Genomic DNA, 21,181 nt, shown 5'->3' on the forward strand with positions numbered 1-21,181 from the left:
TAGAAGAGCCACAGGTTTCTAATGTGAGAGACATTATTCAGATAATTTCAGTTTAGTGTGACTAGCACTGCCATCAGGGTAAACACAGGATGCTGAAGAAGTGAACAAGAGGTTTAAGAGTATTCACTGGGAACAGAATTCAGAAAATTATTGGATCTCATCCAAAAAGTCACCAGGGTTAGAATGAAACCAATAAGGCACAATTATTCCCCTGCAGTTGAAGTGCCTAGAGGTACCATCCCCTGTCCTCTCTTCCAAATTTCCCTATGATTCAATATCTCAGGGCATTGTGCTCCCCTCAGCCACCTTGACTACTACCAACCAATACTGGAGTCAAAATGTCCTGACCCAAGACCAGGAGAGATGCCCCGGCTGCCTTCCCATGGTAAGGATAGAACTTGATCCTCATAACACTGAGCTGATGACTGATTTCATTCTCAAGTAGATCAGTGTCATCTACACGCAACCTTCTTAGAAAAGCCCTTACCTCAGCACTCTGATGTTGGTTTTGCTTATATAAAAAAATCTAGATCATAGCACAGCGACCTACTTGTGTCTCATTTCCTCCATCTAAGAGTTAGCCAGGGAGGAGGGATGGGTGATTCAGATAGAAATTAGGTTGACAGCCTATGGGGCTGGGGGTAGGGCCATCACATTTAGCTCATACTATAAGGAAATAATGAGATACCCAGGATGAGAAAACTGAACTTAACTTATCCACATTAACCTACCTAGTAAAATTGCTGGGATCCTACACCATACTCTTTCCTCAACCACACTTGGCTTATCACATGGTTGTGCTCTAAGGGAATAGTGCTCCCCATCCCACAATTCCCCACTACCTTCCCCAACACACATACCCGTCCTCACCTCAACCCCATTCACCATTTGTCCCTTGTAAGTTAGCAACACACAAAACTCTGCCTCAAACTTGCGGTAAAATTTATATTTAGTTGCTGCACCTTTCACAAAACCTTGCTAAAGAAATTATATTGGCAGCTTCTAATGCTATAATCGTCAGAATGCAGCCTGACACTGAAGGCTTTTCAATGGACTCTTTGGCAATTTCATGTCCGGGAGAATACACTGATAAAGAATGTGGGTATAGGCATTAGACAAACTTACATTCAGATGTAGATTTTGCTACTGACAAGCTGTGTGATCAAATGACTTAACTTCTCATCTGCAAAACAGGGGTAATACTATGTACTTCATGGTATTGTGGTGGAGATTGGTATCAATACACAGAAAACACTGAACACAGTGGTTCCCATCGATGGGTGATAGATAGATAGATACATAGACAGATAGATACATAGATAGACAAATCTCTTAGTGTAGATGAATTAAAATGGCAATGTTTAAGTGCTGTGGCCAGGAGAAGCTGCACTGGAAGCATCTGGAAACAATACCTAGAACAGATTGAAAATATTTTAAGTCATGGTAACATAAGACTTTATACTTCAGGTAAAAGCTGAAAAGGATATTAGATACTCTATGCCTTCATTTTACAGTTATGGTAAGAGAAAAGACCCATTGAGATGACGTGATTTGTCCAATGCCACACAGCTAATGATGGCTACAATGTAGATGTCCTAATTTTAAGGCCAAGACTTTTTCCTTAGAGCCTAAGACCTTGCTGACTTGGAGCCGAGTTAAGCTTACTCCTAAAAACCTGTTCTTGCACTGGGGAAAATAACCTGAGACTAAATTATCTTGGTCCAATGGTCCTTTTAAGCAGCAACAATCAACCTCACCTCTTCCATCTGTCTGACCATTTAGGACTGTCCTTCCAGTTCTACATTTGACTCTGAGCTGACCTGCAAGACTGAAAGTCTTTGAGGACTGGAGTCTGTTCTCTACTCTATTTGTAGCCACTACAGCACCTAGGAGAGTGCTGGGCAGGCATGTCTTACTTTGCAAACCCTCGTGGGGACTAACTTGAACCTCCTCTGCTACCTCCAACTGCTTCTTGAGTCCTCCCCTCCATTTTACACACACACACACAAGCACTCACGCATACTCCTCAGTCAGGATCAACTCTGACCAAAAAAGCGAAGTTGAAACCACTAGGCACACCGTGCTCATACCCACACACAAAAAATCCCATGTTGACTTTCCTTGAATTCCTGGAACTTCATCAGTGTCTGCCCCACATTTCCTCCCCAAGACTCACACCCTCACGCAGCACATTCCACCATGCTCACCACATACACACTGGGCCTTTCCCTTCCAAAGAAAAATGTGCCTCTCCTAAAAATGCTATGTCCTCAGAGACGTGCCTTTTTTTTTTTTTTTTTTTTTTTTTTGAGGCAGATTCTTGCTCTGTCACTCAGGCTGGAGTGCAATGGCATGATCTCGGCTCACTGCAACCTCTGTCTCCTGGGCTCAAGCAGTTCTTCTGTCTCAGCCTCCTGAGTAGCTGAAATTATAAGCGCGTGCCACCATGCCTGGCTAATTTTTGTATTTTTAGTAGAGACAGGGTTTCCCCATGTTGGCCAGGCTGGTCTCAAACTCCTGACCTCGTGATCTGCCCACCTCGGCCTCCCATAGTGCTGGGATTACAGGCGTGAGCCACTGCACCCAGCCCAGTTTTTTAAGAGAATAAATTAACTGGTGTTAAAATAAGTCTACCTTAAAGGCTGTGATTTTCTGGGTCCAGCCTCCATTGCCTCTGCCTGGACTTTGCAATAATCCCATAATAAACCTCCATCCTTCAGTCTGCCACTTTCCCACCATCCTCACTGCTGCATGATGTATACAAAGGATACTGTGCAACTTTAGAAAGAATGAGAGAGGTCTACTGTGCTAACATGAAAAATGTACTCAAGACATTTTAAGTGAAAAGATCAAGTTACAGAGAAGTGTGTGCAGAATGACACCTCTCGTGTGAAAAAAAGTCTATATAAGTATAGCAAATATCCAAAACTGCATTGTCTAATATGGTAGTCACTAGCCACATGTGGCTTTTTAAATTTAAATCAATTTGAATTAAATAAAATTTAAAATTCAGTGACATTAGTCACAGTTCAGGTGCTCCATAGCCCCGTGTCTGTAAGCTGTATTAGACACTGCAGATATGGAACATTTCCATCATCTCAGAAAGTTCTGTTGCACAGAGCTGATCTACAGGGATATACATCAAACTTTTAAAAATGGTTTCTTCTTTTTTTTTCCCCACTTCTTTTCACAGGTATTGAAAAATACGGTTTCTTTTGGGAATGAAATTGGGTTGGTTAATGGGAGAAGGGGATTTATACTTTTTACTTTATACTTTATATATTTCTTCACAATTTTTATTTTATGATGAGAATAAATTACTCCTATAATTTAAAAAGAAAGCTTTTTAAAATTGGCTAAAAATTAAAATATTCTGCAACTTATTAATTTCCAGAGACCCTAGGCCCTGAGCAAAATTTCCAGATGGTGGGCAACAGAATGACATTGTTGCTTTATTTTCTAAATAGTCCCAGGTGGAACATCCCTCTTACACGTCCCCCCCGCCCTTACCTCCCACACATCAATTCCCCCAGAAATAGGGAGGTGAGAAAGCTGCGAGTGAAGCAACATACTACCAGCTGGAAAATACAAAAGAGGTATAAACAACTAGCCCTGCCCTCAAAGAACTTAGAATCCTATTAGGAGACCAGATATGCACATTGAGCAACAGAGATTAAAGTAATTGAATGGTACACCAATGAGAAAAACACCTAATGCGTATTGGGCATTTGTTATGCACCAGGCAATGTTCTAAACACTTTACAAGTGGTATCTCATTTAATTATCACAACAGCCCCGTGAGGCAGGTATTTCAAATCCCATTTCACAGATAGGCCTAGAGTGATCAAGTAACTAACCTAAGACAATATGACAAATGCACAGGGGGGCTGGGACTCAGGGCTTTGTTTCCATTGTGCCCTTGGGGAAAGTGGGTATGCAAAGGACAGTAAAGACCAGACAGGTCTGAGTAAGGAGCTCCTGCTGGGGACCAGAGGGAGATAACCATTATGGTTTCTTTTCACCAGGTAAAACGAACCATTACCAGACAACAGTGGAAAAAAAAAGCCTTACGATCTATGCCCAAGTCCAGAAACCAGGTGTAAGTTCTATATTTTGTTTGAGATGAACCTGTCATGTTTCCTAGAGGATTCCTGGCCAGTCTACCTTGCCTGTTGGACATTCACAGTTTTCCATCCAGAGCAGAGGAAAGTAGGGAACAGGAGTCAAGAACAAGAGTTCTCCTAAAGTCACTAAACGTCAGTGTTTGAAATAATGGGCAACACTGGATAATTTTCTGGTCATGAGTCTTCACAGGAAAAAAATGTAGAAGCTGGAAATACATACTGTATGACTCTTTCCAGCTCTGGCATTGTAGGAGTCTAGGGTTCCATGTTACTCAATTATTTCCTTTTCTAGGGAAAAGAGTGCAGGCTTGAGGAGAGAGGAGGTTTGGAAAAGCTATTGTGTGACATGTTGGACTGATCCAAGTTTAGGATTTACTAAGTGCAAAAGTAACAAGGAAGGTAGGATCTTCAAAATTCTAGCTAGAGTGTGGTTAAAGAGATGAAAGAAGAGATGGAAGAAAGAAAACTGTGATAGAGTGATCACTGGACTACGAAGTGAAGGATGGAAAAACTGGATGCATGGTGAAGTTGAGAAGCAGATATGCTTGAAGGAAGGGATAGAGACGCTAAAAGGATCGTGGTTAGATGTAGAGACACTGTAGTTTTTCAACATGAAGGCAATTCTTGGTATTGTATAGGCCAGAATCTGGCCATTTGGAGTGTAGGAAGAGGCAAATTCTTGAGTAAAGGATGTGAAGGTAAAGACGGTTTTGATAGTACCTTAGAAAATTGCATGAAAAGACAGCAAATGCACTTCTGAGAACCAGGAGATGGACTCTTGAACAAAGTTCTTATTTCTGCTGTCCCCTAGTGGCCTGGAGGGCTTATTACACAACCCAGCTCCATCCTTCCCCCAACTAAACTCCATTTAAATAGATGAGAATCCCAAGAGTAACCCTTTCACCCCACGCTCTCATCTGCCTGTTTAGGTAACCAGGTTCATCTTTACCATAGTGTCTTCCCTCACTACTCTATCCTATGCTGCTAGCATCCCTCTTTTTTACTGTGAAGCATGACCTATGGTAGTCACTAGCCACATGTAGCTTTTTAAATTTAAATTAATTTGAATTAAATAAAATTTAAAATTCAGTGGCATTCATCAGTTCAGGACCATCCTCCCAGTTCTACATTTGAGTCTGAGCTGACCTGCAAGACTGAAAGTCTTTGAGGACTGGAGTCTGTTCTCTACTCTATTTGTAGCCACTATACACCTAGGAGAGTGCTGGGCAGGCATGTCTTACTTTGCAAACCCTCGTGGGGACTAACTTCCACCTCCTCTGCTACTTCCAGCTGCTTCTAATCACACTTTTAGTCCTCTCCTCCATTTTACACACACACACACACACACACACTCACTCTCACATACACACACTCATGCATACCCACTCCTCAGTAAGGATCAACTCTGACCAAAAAAGTACACAACACATTAATGTCAGCTCAGTGAATTACCCTTAAACACATATCTCGATATTTGGTAAAGCAAGTCTTCCTAATTTGTTTTTCTGCAAAAGTTTTTGGCTATTCTTGTTCCTTTGTACTTTCATATGTATTTTAGAATCAACTTATCAAGTACCACAAAAAGAAAAAAAATTATTAGAATTGTATTGAGTCTACAGATCTATATGAGGAGAAATTACATTTTTCAGTGTTGCGTGTTTTTTGTTTTTTGTTTTTTGACAGAGTCTTGCTTTATCGCCCAGGCTGGAGTGCAGTGGTGTGATCTGGGCTCACTACAACCTCCGCCTCCTGGGTTCAAGCAATTCTCCTGCCTCAGCCTTCCAAGTAGCTGAGATTACAGGCACCTGCCACCACACCCGGCTAATTTTTGTATCTTTAGTAGAGATGGGGTTTCACCATGTTGGCCAGGCTGGTCTCAAACTACTAACCTCAAGTGATCTGCCCACCTCAGTCTCCCAAAGTGCTGGGATTACAGATGTGAGCCACTGTGCCTGGCCTCAGTATTGAGTCTTCTAATACCATAAAACTACCACTCAGATCAAAGACTAGAACATTGCCCGTACTTCCTGAAGGCCTCCTGTGCCACTTCCCAATCATTACTTCCTCTCTCCTCCCCAAAGATAACCACTATCCTGACTTCTAGAAATATAGGTTAGCTTTTTCCTTTTTTATTTTTGAACTTTATAAAAATTGAATTCTTTATTCTTTTTTCTCTCATGTCTGATTTATTTTGCTCAATATTATCTTTATGAGATTCATACATGTCTTTGAATTTACATATAATGCATTCTTTTTCATTGCTTCATAGAATATAAACGTATGAATATACTAGAGTTTATTTATCCAGTTGACTATTGATGGACATGTGGGTTATTTCCAGTTTGAGGCTATTATGAAAGTTGCAGCTGTGAACATTCATATGCAAGTCGTTAAGTGGACATGTGCACATATTTTTGTTGGGTATATACCTAGATATACCTAGAAGTAGAATTGCTGAATCGTAGAGTATGCATATCTCCAAATTGACTAGATAAGGCCGAGCTGTTTTTCAAAGTGGGCATATCCATTTACTTTTCTATCAGCTACATATGAGAGTCTCAATTGCTATGCCTTTTTTTTAAAAATTTTTTTTGAGACAGAGTTTCACTCTGTTGCCTAGGCTGGGGTGCAGTGATGTGATCTTGTCTTACTGCAACCTCCGCCTCCTGGGTTCAAGCCATTCTCCTGTCTCTGCCTCCCAAGCAGCTGGGATTACAGGTACGCACCACCACACCCGGCTCATTGTTGTATTTTTAGTAGAGACAGTATTTCACCATGTTGGCCAGGGTGGTCTTGAACTCCTGATCTCAGGAGATCTGCCCGCCTCAGCATCCCAAAGTGCTGGGATTATAGGCATGAGCCACCACTCCTGGCCTCAATTGCTATGCATTCTAACAAAAACTTGGTATTAACAGTCTAATTTTAGTCCTACTGTTGGATGTGTCTTATTATGCTTTTATTCCACATCTCTGTAATTATTAAGGAAGTTGAACAACTTTTCATATGTTTATTGGCCATATTAAAACTCTTTCTTAAAGTGCCCATTTAATCTCTTGCCCGTTTCCCTTTGAGGTTTAGTCTTTCTTTTATGGACTAGTATATGCTTTTCATATATTTTGGATATGTGCCCTTTGGCAGATATGTTAGCAAATACCTTCACCCATCTGTAGCTTGCCTTTGGAATTTCTCAGAGATACCTACTGATAAAGAGACGGTCTTAATTTTGTTGTAGACCAATTTAGTCTAGTCCTTTTTAAGCATTACTGGATTTTATTTGCTAATATTTTGTTAAGAGTTTGGTTTTCCACTTATGTTTCTGAGTGAAATTGGCCTGTAATTCTCTTGTATAATGCCTTTTTTTTTTTAAGAAGGCACTGCAGTGGCTGGTATCTCTTGTATAATGCCTTTTTTTTTTAAGAAGGCACTGCAGTGGCTGGTATATAGCATTCTTGTGAATATATCTAACTGGGATACAAGTTGAGGTAGAAATATTTCAAATGTCCTTAAAAAAATAAGTAACAGAGTTCTTCCTGGACTCTTCTTTAATCACAAGCCTCAGATTGATCCCAAAATGACACACAGCTACTCTACGTAATACCCACATCACGGTAAAGTTGGTCGCTCTCCTGTTAAAAATTCAGACTTTAAGAACTGGAAGGGACCTGGGTAGTCATGCCCAACCAGTGGGGTTTTGATATAAAGATTTATGCTAATTCACATAAGGAGTTGGGGTATATGTTAGTTTCCTAGGGCTGCCTTAACAAATTACTGGAAACTTGGTGGCTTAAAACAACAGAAATTTATTCTCTAACAGTTCTGGAGGTCAGAAGTCCAAAATCAAGGAGGCACATCCTCAGGGCCACACTCCCTCTGGAGGCTTTAGGAGAAAATCCTCTTTGCCTCTTCCAGCATCTGGTGGCTCCAGGCTCTCCGTGGCATTTGTTGGCTTGTAGTTGTGTATCTGCAATTTTTGCCTTCATCTTCACATGACCTCCCTCTCTGTGTCTTCTTCTTTTCCATCTCTTGTAAGGACACTCATCATCAGACTTAGGACTTATTCTAATCCAAGATGACCTTATTTTGAAATCCTTATCTTGACATCTGTGAAGATCTTTATTCAAATAAAGTCACATTTTGAGATTCTGCCTGGACATATCTTTTGGGGCCACAGTTCAACCCACTGCAGGGTGCATTTCCTTTTTGTTATTCTCTGCGATATTTGGGTAGGATGTCTTATTTCTCCCCTTAAATATTTGGTAGAAATTGCTGGTAAAGCTATCTGAGACTGGGGTTTCTTTGGTGGAAATTTTTTTAAGTTATATTTTTATTATTCAATTTTCTCCTCTACATATTAGTGAACAACTTTTTTCTGTCTTTTTAGTGGCTACCCTAGAAATTATAAAATACAACTTTGACTTACCAAAGTCTAAGGTTTACTTCTCTCCTGCATAATACTTTAAGTCCACAATAATTTCACCTCTTGATTTAAGTGACCGTTTTGTCATTATTTGAATTTCATATATATTTTAAACACACAAGACATAATTATTATTGTTTTATATATAAAAAAATATACTTAGACTTACCCACATTTTCACAATTTTCTTTGTTCATATTTGCGATGTCTTTATTATATCATTATAAAGACCGTAATAATGTAGACAGTTATTTAAAAACTAACAATGCCTTTATTCTTATTTTTAATGGCTATAAAATAATCTTATAAAGAATATAATAACATGAAAATCACTTAACAAATGTTTACTGTGTGCTAGGAACTCTTCTAGGACTTATCAGAGCTAGTATCTTGCAGAATTAATTCCAGCGGCCACCATTCACAAAAATTATGTGAAAATAATGCCCCTGGAGTTGCTTGTAAATGATGCTCCCTAAAGATGTACAAATCAGTGGTCCTAACAGAAGACAACAAGATACAAAAATATACTAACTTATTATATTTATGTTTAAAATAATTCCCTATGCCTGGATAAAAATCCTGAAGCAAACATTTAAGCACACACAGAGTCTTAATAGGACTATGGGTGACTTCTTTTACATATTTTTCTCCTTTCTAAAACTTCTGAATTAATGTTAAAAATGTAAGTTATTTGCCTCCTTCTGTCTCTAGGTCAGGTTATGCTAAAGTTCTCCCAAACAGGAAGACCAGCAGAGGTTGCATCTGTTGATAAAGGTCTCTTTTTTTGTGTGAGGCGGAGTCTCACTCTGTCGCCAGACTAGAGTGCTGTGGCGCCATCTCAGCTCACTGCAACCTCCAGCTCCCTGGTTCAAGGGATTCTCCTGCCTCCGCCTCCTGAGTAGCTGGGATTACGGGCATGCACCATCATTCCTGGCTAACTTTTGTATTTTTAGTAGAGATGGGGTTTCACTATGTTGGCCAGGATGGTCTCGATCTCCTGACCTCGTGATCCACCCACCTCAGCCTCCCAAAGTGCTGGGATTACAGGCGTGAGCCACCACGCCTGGCCAAAGTTCTCTTAATAAACTGTTTTGATAGCCTCTTTATCTCATCACTGCAAGAAATTCTTTCTTAAACTCAAAATTTCTTCAAAATGTATTTAAGAATTGTATGGGATCTTGAAAGCCATCTATCTGAACCACCCAATTACTGCTTGAATTATCTGCTACAACATTACTTCCAAAGTGTTGCCTAGCTCCTTTTTACTGAAATATAGTTTGTGAACAAGCAGCATCAGCATCACCTGGGACTTTATTAGAAATGCAGAATCAGGCCCTGCTCCAGATCTTCCGAAATAGAATCAACCCTTTAACAAGATCCCCATGTAATTCATATGCATAATAAAAGTCAGCAGCACTGGTCTAGACCATGCCCAAGTACTTATAACTATAGGAGCTCATTGCCTGCCAAGGCAATTCATCCCACATTTGAACATCTTTTACTATTAGAAAGATCTTCATTATATTGAATCAAAATATTTTCCCCAAATCCTAATCTTGGTTTAAACCTGAGATACTTTATAGGCAAATTGAATTCCTTTTCTATATGGCAACTCATCAAATATATGAAGAGAAAAATTATGTCCCATCCCTTTTTCCTCCAATAAACTTTCCTAATTCCTTAACCCTTCCATCACATGACAAAATTCCAAGTTTTCTCGCATTAAAACACATGTGGTGTGGCTTCAAGTCTGGCTCTATACCCAGGGAGAGTGGACAGCAGCATTATCCCATAACCAGTGTCCCCAAAATGTGTTGAATTAATGACTTCCCTATTGTAAGTGATGGCATCCGCATCTTACAAGGATGTGGTCTCAATTTATTTTGAGGTCTTTGTCCAGGAATTGTGGATTTTAATTCGTTCAAAGTAACATCAACAAATATCAGCTGAAGAGTTTATTTTTATGTGTCCAATACTGTTCTGTGGGGAGTACAAAAATATATAGCTTATTTCTCAAGGAATGTGTAGACTGGAGAAACAACACATAAATATATCAGAATGTTTTAAATATAGCATAGAGTGCCATAAAGTGTAAATTAGACTTTAAATACCTGAGTAATTTAAGTAAGGGATAGGTCATTATAAGTTGAGTGACCAAAAAAGAATAGTGATAGAAAGGACATGCACCTTAAGTTAAAAGAGCTTAAGGCAGGGGACTCCCGGCTTTGACACTTCTTGCTTGTACACATTAGGAAAACATTTGGTCTTTCTGAGCTGTAGCTTCATCATCGGTGAAGTGTGAGTAACAACAGTATTTAACACAGAGTGGTTGTGAGGCAAATGAGAAGACATATGTGAGGAGGAGGAAGAGTAGGAATGGCAGTGTGGGATGCAAGAACTCTGCATGTAGCCGGTGATATGAGTGAGACGGACTAAATTCTGTTGCTATTCTGTCCCCTCCAGCTGCCCCTGTAAGAGCCACACCAATTTCAGTTTCTTGTGAGGAAGACATTTTAAACATCTGAGAAGCACTGACAATGGATGAGGCCGCCTTGGGAGGTTGTGCACCCCAAGACGCCACTTGGGGAGTCCAAGCAAAGCCTGGGGAATTGAGTTCCAGAGAATTTGGGGGAGAATTCCCACCTGAGAAGGAGGTTGGACCAAATGACTGGAAGGAACTTTCTGCCTCAAGGCTTCTTGAGTCTGTGCTTCTCTATCGGAGAGTTGGGTGAGAACTAGCTCTCTCTGTTCAGCTAATCTGCTTTCTTTGCTTCTCTTGTAGCCTCTTCAGAAGAAACTTGACTCCTTCCCAGCTCAGGACCCTTGCACCACCATATATGTTGCTGCCACAGAGCCTGTCCCAGAGTCTGTCCAGGTGAGGCATCTCTCTGCCTACTCTCCGTAGAGAGGGAATACATGAAGGAGGGGAAAATGAGGAAGTTTTTTTTTTTTAAGGTGGGAGGAGGGAGAGGATCAGGGAAAATAGCTATTGGGCACTAGGCTTCATACCTAGGTGACAAAATACTGTGTATAACAAATCCTCATGACACAAGTTTACCTATGTAACAAACCAGCACATGTACGCCTGAACTTAAAATAAAAGTAAAAAAAAAATTAAAACAAAAACAAATTAAATGAAACAGATTGATGAGTCCTGGACTGGGGAAGGGAGGCCACAGCATGCAGGCAAAAAGGAGTCTCTGTGGCTTTGGTTTTCCAGTTTCCATGAAGCCCCCAATACCTGCTCACACGGGGCCACTGCTAACCCCCTGCTGGCCAGTGTTTCCCTGAGAGTTGTCCAAGGACCACATCAGAATCAGCCAGCGTACTTGTTAAAAATAAAGATTCCTAGGGCCTTCTACCTAGGATTCTGGTAAATGAAAATGTCTATGGAGAGTAGCCATGGACCTACATATTTTAAAAAAACCCACACCCCAGGTAATTCTGATACACACTCAAGTTTAAGAACAGCAGCTGGAGTCCAGGAGTTCTCAACTCCAGCTACAAAACAGAATCACCAGGGAAGTGTTGTAAAAATGCTCATGCCTAGACTCTGTGCAGCCCCATTTAATCAGAATATTTAGGGGTGGAGCTCTGCATAGGTGTTAAGCCTAGAAGAGAATATGGGGTGCAGCTCAAAATGAGACTTGCATATTCTACCCTATTGCAAGATCAGCAGGGACTAAGTTTACTTCTGACAGGAATCTTTCCTTTACTGAATGAATAGAAATAAATTCTGGGCTGAAATGTTTGCTCCATTTGGGTTCTTTCAGAAGAGAGCCCAGGATGATAGAGGCACAAAGGTCACACAAATGCCTGCATCCACCTTATTTTTCAAAGCTCCTACCGCACACACACTCATCCAGAAATGCCTGGGCAGGTGCCCTATTTCAAGATGAAATCAATCTTCAACTTGAGGTCCATTCTCACTTCACTGTCATATCTAAGAAGGAAGTAAAAATATAAACCTGACTTCAAAGCTTCAAAAAAATACATAGATTTTTAGTGAAGTTTACTTAAGGACAAAAACAGTGTGCTATAGTTAACATTTTATGGCAAAACCCTTAAATTCTATTTTCTTTGTTTCTTTGACATGAGAGATCTTTGCGCATAACCCTCTTCTCCCCTTCCTCTCTCCTGCCAATACCACTTTTCTCTTCTCCCTTTGAGTCCCACTAGACTTTTTAAAAACTCAATAATTTACAACTCTCTTGGCTTCCCAGATTGTGACCCATATGTAACAGCAAAACAAATGGTTTTCCTTACAAGGGGATGGAAGGGGAGAGGGCAAAGAGGGAGACAGGGCACTGAGTGCTGGTCCTCAGATCATGCTCCCCATAATGACATGCTTATGCTTGGAAGGGAGCTGTGGTCCTTGTTGCAGGTGGAGAAGCAGTGTGGGAACCCAAGTGCTGTCCCAGCAAGGCCCTGTCTGTGACAGACCCTGCACAAGCCATGATCTCTAAGACCCTTTCCTTTTCCTCAGCAGTGCTGTTTTCATTTGCATTCTGTGAAGTGAGTATCCAGTCCCTCTACTCACAGACTTCTGCTTTGTCCCCAGGAAACAAATTCCATCACAGTCTATGCTAGTGTGACACTTCCAGAGAGCTGACACCAGAGACCCAACAAAGGGATTTTCTGAAGGAAAATGGAAAAACCAAAATGAACACTGAACTTGGCCGCAGGCCCCAAGTTTCCTCTGACAGACATGCTGCACGTCTGTACCCTTCTCAGATCAACTCCCTTGTGATGTTTCTTCCACATACATCTGTGAAATGAACAAGGAAGTGAGGCTTCCCAAGAATTTAGCTTGCTGTGCAGTGGCCACAGGCGCAGAACAGAGCGTTACTTGATAACAGCGTTCCATCTTTGTGTTGTAGCAGATGAAATGGACAGTAATGTGAGTTCAGACTTTGGGCATCTTGCTCTTGGCTGGAACTGGATAATAAAAATCAGACTGAAAGCCAGGACATCTGAGTACCTATCTCACACACTGGACCACCAGTCACAAAGTCTGGAAGAGTTTACATTTTGGCTATCTTTACTTTGTTCTGGGAGCTGATCATGATAACCTGCAGACCTGATCAAGCCTCCGTGCCTCAGTTTCTCTCTCAGGATAAAGAGTGAATAGAGGCTGAAGGGTGAATTTCTTATTATACATAAAACACTCTGATATTATTGTATAAAGGAAGCTAAGAATATTATTTTATTTGCAAAGCCCAGAAGCTAAAAAGTCAATAAACAGAAAGAATGATTTTGAGATCTCTGAGTTTTGAACAGTGGACTGGAAACCTTGTAAGAGCCTTAAAAGTACAGTTCTGTGCAAATGGCATTCAGTTTTAAAGAAAAAAGTAGCAAATGTTTGATGGTGCTGTTACAAAGGAGCTTGGAATACTCAGAGGAACTTGTCCCATGGTGATTTTTCACTTCTCAAAATGATGTTTAAATCCCAGTTCTCTGTTGATTCCCTTGAACAACAAACCTAGAACCTCAGCTAAGACTCTCTGTGACCAGATTCTGAACCTCTTATATCCAGGGCTTCAAGGGGTATTGCAAGTCAAGGTCTTTCCTAGGCACTTTCTACTCCCTGCATACCTCTCCTCACACTAAATTTATCCTCTAGTAGAAAATTAAGTTATTTTGGTCTAACAGCTTCAAATCATTGAATGCTCAATAACTTATTTTGCAAGCTGCAGGCAGAAAGAGACTTTTTAAGTAAAGTCCTATGTTTTTTCCTATTCTCTGCTTTCAGACAGGCTGTCTTCAATTTAAGCCCTTCTTTTTCTTATTGGTTCTTATATAAACTTGGTAAGTACTGTAAGAAACAGCCACTATCATACCATTGCATAATAAGGGGCACCAACTTCCCAGCTCAAAATTCAGGTCCTTATTGCCTTGTATCTTACCTCCTCTATGAGGTCAATTCACATTGTAAGCCTGCTGCTTAGTGCATCTCATTTCCTGGTACCAGCTTCTTCAATAGAGTTCTTAGTTGCAATCAACAGAAGCTGGCTTTGGCTTTTTTATGTAGAAAAGGAACCTATTGAAAAGATACTGATTGGTTCCAATAACTGCTAGAAGGTTCTGCAAAACCATGCTTTGAAAGTGAGCAGGAAAAGAGGAGACTAGGCTGTGGCTGGGAGCACAGCCAAAATTACAAAACCAGCCCAGGGATGATGATCCTGTTCATGCACAGCCACTGTCCCCAGCACTAGGCACAGACTCTACCACTGCCTCACTGTCTCTGCTGGACTTGGAAACTTGATATTACTGTTACTGCTGCAGTGTCTGCCGTGAAAATGAATTCTCCAGGGTCCCTTCTTCATCCTTTCGTCTCTAGCTTATAATTCAAAGTCTGGGATTGAGTGGCCAATCCTAGGTCACATGTCCATGTCCTGTCTCCAAGGGAGGCTGGGAAATGAATATCTGGCATTTTCCACTTTCACTTCTTATGAATTAAGGAATTCTACAAATAATAGAAGTGGGATTCAGGTGGTAGGCAGACAAAAAAGCCTCACAATTATCCACTATGCCACCCTTGTATAACCTTACCCTCATTCACTGTCTACTCTCAAAGCTGTGGAGCTACTAATGAAGATTTGTAAACCCTGGGCTTATGAGCACCCATTCCTTTACTACAACTCAGATTGCTCTAGCAGCTCAGTTCCCAGCACTTGGATTTTTCCAGTAGCTGAATTCTACCTGATGGAAGGGCAGAAACAAAGGGTGAAGAAGAGGCTATCACTTCCAAGTATCCTGAACCCCTGGGCTCAAGACCTCACTGGGAAGGGAGTCTTTTGGGCCTCCCACCAAACAGCACTGGCATTTTGCCTCTCACCCTAGACCATGGTTACAAGTGGTAAAACAACCCCTTCTGGTGATACATTCACCACTCTCTAGTTTCCCCCAAATGGCACTATGGGGAGCGGGAGCTTGCCTTTTCCTCAGACTTAAAACAATAAGTTTTCCCTGTGTTTCCCCTCTAATGCTGTTTTCTTTTGACCAAGCATGTCTGAATTCTAGAGAAGTCAGGAGGAACACACCCATTCTCGGTTTGAAGGGACTGACGTTCTGAAGTACAACTGGGCACAGTCCCAGGCTCTTCAGGACGCTTCCTCCATTCACAAAGCGGGGATGTGATTGTTACAGCGGGTGGTGTGTGCTGGCTGAGAAGCCACTGTGAATTGATTCTTCTTCTGAAGTTTATGTTTCTACTTTTTGGAAATGAATAAATTACAGCCAGTCCATCAAGGAAATTGCACTTTTGTCTTATGTTTCCTAAAGGATTTATAACACGGTAGTATGGCATGATGTGTTTCCTGGCCTTATGTCTCCATGCCATAGTTATGAAATGCTGAAGGAGGCAGATTTGATCAGATAGGATGTGAGGCTGTCCCTTTCCTGGAGGTGGACAAGGGTTAGCTTGGCATCCCCTTCACCAAAGGTCAGGAACCACCCTCCACATGGAGAACTGTGTTGAAAGGATTGTTTAATTTTTGTCACTGCCAGAGTAATTCCCTTCCCTGAACTCTGCCAAATTCCCCTTGTGGACAAAATCTAGAGCAGGGTTTCTCAACTGCCACACTATTGACATTTGGGGCTGGATAATTTTTTTGTCATGGGGCTGTCCTGTGCACTGTAGGGTGTTTAACAGCATCCCTGGCCTCTGCCCACTGGGTGTATGGCACATGCACTGTCCTTGATTGTGACAATCAAGTATCTCCAAACACTACCAAATGTCCCCTGCTTGGCAAAATCTCCCCCAGTTGAGAACCACTGATCTAGAGATATGCTGGCCCCCTGGTGAGCTCTGAGAAAACTAAATACGCTTCTATATACCAAGAAGTAGATCTGTCAAAGGTGGCCACCTGGTCACTTAAGCATGGCCCAAACCTGCCAATGACACCCAAGGTTACCTAAATATTAGAATTACCCGGGAAACTTTTTAAAAAATAGTGATGACCAAATCTAACCTGAAACCAAAATGAGATCTGGGTTGAGATTTATAGAACTACTTATACCACAGAAAGGATTTCGTGATGAGTTTCACACACCAGCCACAAGAGGGTGATATAGCAACACAATCCACCCAACCTTAGCATCCCCACCACTTCCTTGTACCTAAAGGATGTGGACTTAGTCACAGACTGGATGAAACTGTGTCTGGTTTCTCAGCTCTTACAGGCTGAAAGGAGATAAGGAGGCTAATGTGGATTGATGAAAGGCTCTAAAAGGTTAAGTGTACTAAGTTTATTTCACAGAAGACTTCTAGTTCTACTCAATGCTTCACTCATTCAACAAAGTTATTAAGTTCCTACTGTTTGGCTTGTCATCCAGCAGGAGATACAAAGAACACAGGCAATTGAAGTATTATAACAGGTAGATCACTATGTGATCTACTGAGAACCATTGGAAAATAAAAGAAGATGCTATTAATAATTACCCTGGGGCAGGGGATGGCAGCTAGGAGGCAGGACTAACTTGCAACTCTCACTCAGATGTGTGGAGACTCACATCATGAACTTTTGTTCCAAGAACCGCTGCAGGAACATACCAGGAAAACTGAAAGAATTCACCAGCCTTTTGAAAGAAGTGGCTTGCCACTGCAAACTCTGAAATAGCTGAAAAACTGTGAGTGCCTAAAGTGTGAGAGGGGGAAAGTCTACCTCTGAACACACATCTTCACTTGGGAAACCTGAAAATCCAAATAACAGGAGAAGAATTTAACTTTACCTAGAGCTGAAATGAATTTAGAGAGCCAAGCAAAATACAAAAGTAGAAGAAGCAGTGGGAAGAGCCCTACAGGCACTCCTGGTCCCCGAGGAAGTCCAGGGAAGTCATTTCTGACTTTATCTCACAGAGTTCCTTGGGGAGGGCTGCCAGTGGGATTCGGGAAGGGCCACAGGGAGAAGGAAACTTCCAGCTGAACTTTGTAATAATTTTGACTGAGTACGAATTGTCCTGGTCAGGATCTGTGGAGATGAATAGAAAGTGCAGATATGAGCACAGAAGCCACAGCAGGCAGGGAGGGGTGAGGCCTGAAAGCCCTGCTTGCCTTCTCAGCACAGAGGCTAGTATCCCAGGGCAACATCCCAGCCCTGCATACCAGAGGCTTGGATATAAATTTGGCTCTTTGGGGAGCATGGCAGGAGTGAGACTGGCCTTGCTGGCTGTGTGGGAGTGGGGAGAGGCCTGTCACCACTGGCTTTCCCCCACTTCCCTGGCTACCTGTACAAAGCAGCAGAGGCAGCCATAATCCCCTGGGAACATAACTCCATTGGCCTGAGAACCACACCCCCATACCCCACAGTTACCACAGCAAGCCCTGTCCAAGGATAGTCTGAGCTCAGACATGCTCAACTCTGCCCCCACCTGATGGTCTTTTTCTGCCAGCCCTGGTAGCTGAAGACAAAAGACATAATCTTGTGGGAGCCCTATGGCCCTCCCATCACCTGAGAAACCCAAATACTTATCCAGGTGACCTTAGGGCAAGCTTGTATTCCCCCTGTACTGCTGCAGCTGATGCTCTCTTGAAATCGCCACCTTCTGGCTGGAGGCCAATCAAGTCAAGCCATTATAGCAACTCATAACAAAATAGCCCTGCTCCAAGGAAGGAGAAAACAACAGCTAATTCCACCACTTGTAATGTCCTGGCTAACCAGAGGTCGAGTCTGTCCATGTGACAACTTCACTGTTAGCATAACCAGCATTTGAGAAAACCTGTGCACTAAACAAAACTACAACCAAGGACTCTCACAGAATCCACTTCACTGCCCTGCTACCTTCACTGGAGTAGGTGCTCGTATCCGTGGTTGAGAGACCTGAAAATAGATCACAACACAGGACTCTTTGCAGACACTCCCCAGTACCAGCCTGGAGCCTGGTAGGTCCACTAGGTGGCTAGACCCAGAAAAGCAATAACAATCACTGCAGTTCAGCTCTTGGGAAGCCTCATCTGTAGGGGAAAGGGGAGAGCACCACATCAAAGGATCACCCTGTGGGACAAAAGAATCTGAACAGCAGCCCTTGAGTCCTAGACCTTTCCTCTGACATAATTGACCCAAATGAGAAAGAACCAGAAAAACAATTCTGGCAATATAATTAAACAAAGTTCTATCACACCACCAAAAGATCACACTAGCTCACCAGTAATGGATTCAAACCAAGAAGAAATCTCTGAATTGCCAGAAAAAGAATTCAGAAGGTTGATTATTAAGCTACTCAAGTAGGCACCAGAGAAAGGTGAAAACCAACTTAAAGAAATTTTTAAAATAATACAAGATATGGACAAAAATACTGTAAAGAAATAGATATTATAAATAAAAAACAATAAGAACTTCTGGAAATAAAAGACATGCTTAGAGAAATGCAAAATACACTGAAAAGTTTTAACAATAGAATGGAACAAGTAGAAGAAAGAACCTCAGAACTCAAAGACAATGCTATTGAATTAACCCAATCTAACACAGACAAAGAAAAAAAATTTTTTTTAATGAACAAAGCCTCCAGCCAATTTGGGATTATGTTAAATGACCAAACCTAAGAATAATTTGTGTTCCTGAGGAACTCAAAGAACACCCAGGAAATTCATTGCAAAAAGATAATTACCTAAACACACAGGTTTAGGTAATCTAAACCATCAGGTTATCTAAAGTCAAGATGAAGGAATGAATCTTAAGAGCTGTGAGGCAAAAGCATCAGGTAACCTATAAAGGAAAACCTATAAGATTAACAGCAGATTCCTCAGCAGAAATCCTACAAGCTAGAAGGGATTGGGGTCCTATCTTTCATATCCTTAAACTAAGTAATTATCCTTACTTTAGCCTCCTTAAAAGAATAATTATCAGCCAAGAATTTTGTATCTGGCAAAACTAAGCTTCATATATGAAGGGAAGATAAAGTCTTTTTCAGACAAGCAAATGTTGAATGTATCACTACCAAGAGAATTTGCCACTACAAAGTCAGCAGTATAAGAACTGCTAAAAGGAATTCTAAATCTTGAAACAAAACCTCAAAATACACCAAAATAGAACCTTCTTAAAACATAAATCTCACAGGACCTATGAAACAATAACACAATGAAAAAAAAAAACCAAGCAATTCAGGCAACAACTAGCACAATGAATAGAATAGTACCTCATATCTCAATACTGACATTAAAAGTAAATGGCCTAAATGCTCCACTTACAAGATCCAGAGTGTCAGAACGAATAAGAATTCACCAACCAAGTATCTGCTGTCTTTAAGAGACTTGCCTAACACATAAGGACTAACATAAACTTAAGGTAAAGGGGTGGAAAAATATATTGCATTCAAATGGACACAAAACTGAGCAGGAGTAACTATTCTTATATCAGACAAAACAGACTTTAAAGCAAGAATAGTTTTAAAAGACAAAGAGGGACATTACATAACAATAAAAGGACTAGTCCAGCAGGAAAATATTACAATCCTAAATATATATGCATCTAACACTGGAGTTCCCAAATTTATAAGACAATCACTGCTAGATGTAAGAAATGAAATAGACAGGAACACAATAATAGTGGGGGGCTTCAATACTCCACTGACAGAACTAGAAAGCATCAAGACAGAAAATAAACTATATCCTAGAATAAATGGACTTAACAAATATTTACAGCACATTCTACTCAACAACTGTGAAATATATATTCTACTCATCAGAACATGGAACACAGGCCAAAAATCAAGTCTCGATAAATTTAAGAAAATCAAATTTATATCAAGTACTCTGTCAGACCACAGTGGAATAAAATTGGAAATCAACTCCAAAAGGAACCCTCAAAACTATGCAAATATATGGAAATTAAATAATCTGCTCCTGAATGATCTTTACATCAGCAATGGAATCAAGATAGAAATTTAAAAGTTCTTTGAAATGAATGATAATAGTGACACAACCTATCAAAACTTCTGGGATACAGCAAAAACAGTGCAAAGAGAAAAGTTCATAGGATTAAATGCCTACATCAAAAAATCTGAAGGAGTACAAATAGACAATCTAAGGTCACATCTCAAGGAACTAGAGAAGCCTGAACAAACCAAACCCAAACCCAGCAAAAGAAAAGAAACAACCAAGATGAGAGCAGAACTAAATGACATTCAAACAAACAAAAAACAATACCAAAGATAAATGAAACGAAAACCTGGTCCATTGACAAGAGAAAGAAAATGGATAGACCGTTAGTGAGATTAACCATGAAAAGAAGAGAGAAGATCCAAATAAGCTCAGTTAGAAACAAAATGGGAGATATTACAACCAATACGACAGAAACACAAAAGACCATTCAAGGCTATTATGAACACCTTTATGTGCACAAACTAGAAAACTGAGAGGAGATAGATAAATTGCTGAAAACATGCAGCCCTCCTAGATTAAACCAGGAAGAAATAGAAACTTTGGGCTGGGCGCGGTGGCTCACGTCTGTAATCCCAGCACTTTGGGAGGCCGAGGTGGGCAGATCACGAGGTCAGGAGATCGAAACCATCCTGGCTAACATGGTAAAACCCCATCTCTACTAAAAATACAAAAAATTAGCCAGGAACAGTGGCAGGTGCCTATAGTCCCAGCTACTCGGAAGGCTGAGGCAGGAGAATGGCGTGAACCAGGGAGGCAGAG

General features: G+C 41.0%; 1 protein-coding gene across 4 annotated transcripts in view; it reads left to right on the forward strand.

Annotated features, from left to right (window-relative positions):
- Positions 1-15,792, forward strand: part of SLAMF1 (signaling lymphocytic activation molecule family member 1) — a 39,244-nt gene extending 23,452 nt beyond the window's left edge. For 2 of the 4 annotated variants that reach the window (XM_513924.7, XM_016930521.3), the window contains 3 exons: positions 4,026-4,099; positions 11,324-11,416; positions 13,103-15,792. In XM_513924.7, coding sequence (XP_513924.2) covers positions 4,026-4,099; positions 11,324-11,416; positions 13,103-13,153 — 218 coding nt within the window. In that variant the 3' untranslated portion in view covers positions 13,154-15,792. Of the gene's footprint in view, positions 1-283; positions 386-4,025; positions 4,100-11,323; positions 11,417-13,102 lie in introns of all 4 variants that reach the window. The other 2 variants (XM_063811957.1, XM_009435700.5) reach the window with 2 other exon arrangements.
- Positions 15,793-21,181: the final 5,389 nt, after the last annotated feature.

The sequence above is a fragment of the Pan troglodytes genome, chromosome 1, assembly GCF_028858775.2.
Source record: "Pan troglodytes isolate AG18354 chromosome 1, NHGRI_mPanTro3-v2.0_pri, whole genome shotgun sequence".
Taxonomy (NCBI): Eukaryota; Metazoa; Chordata; class Mammalia; order Primates; family Hominidae; genus Pan; species Pan troglodytes.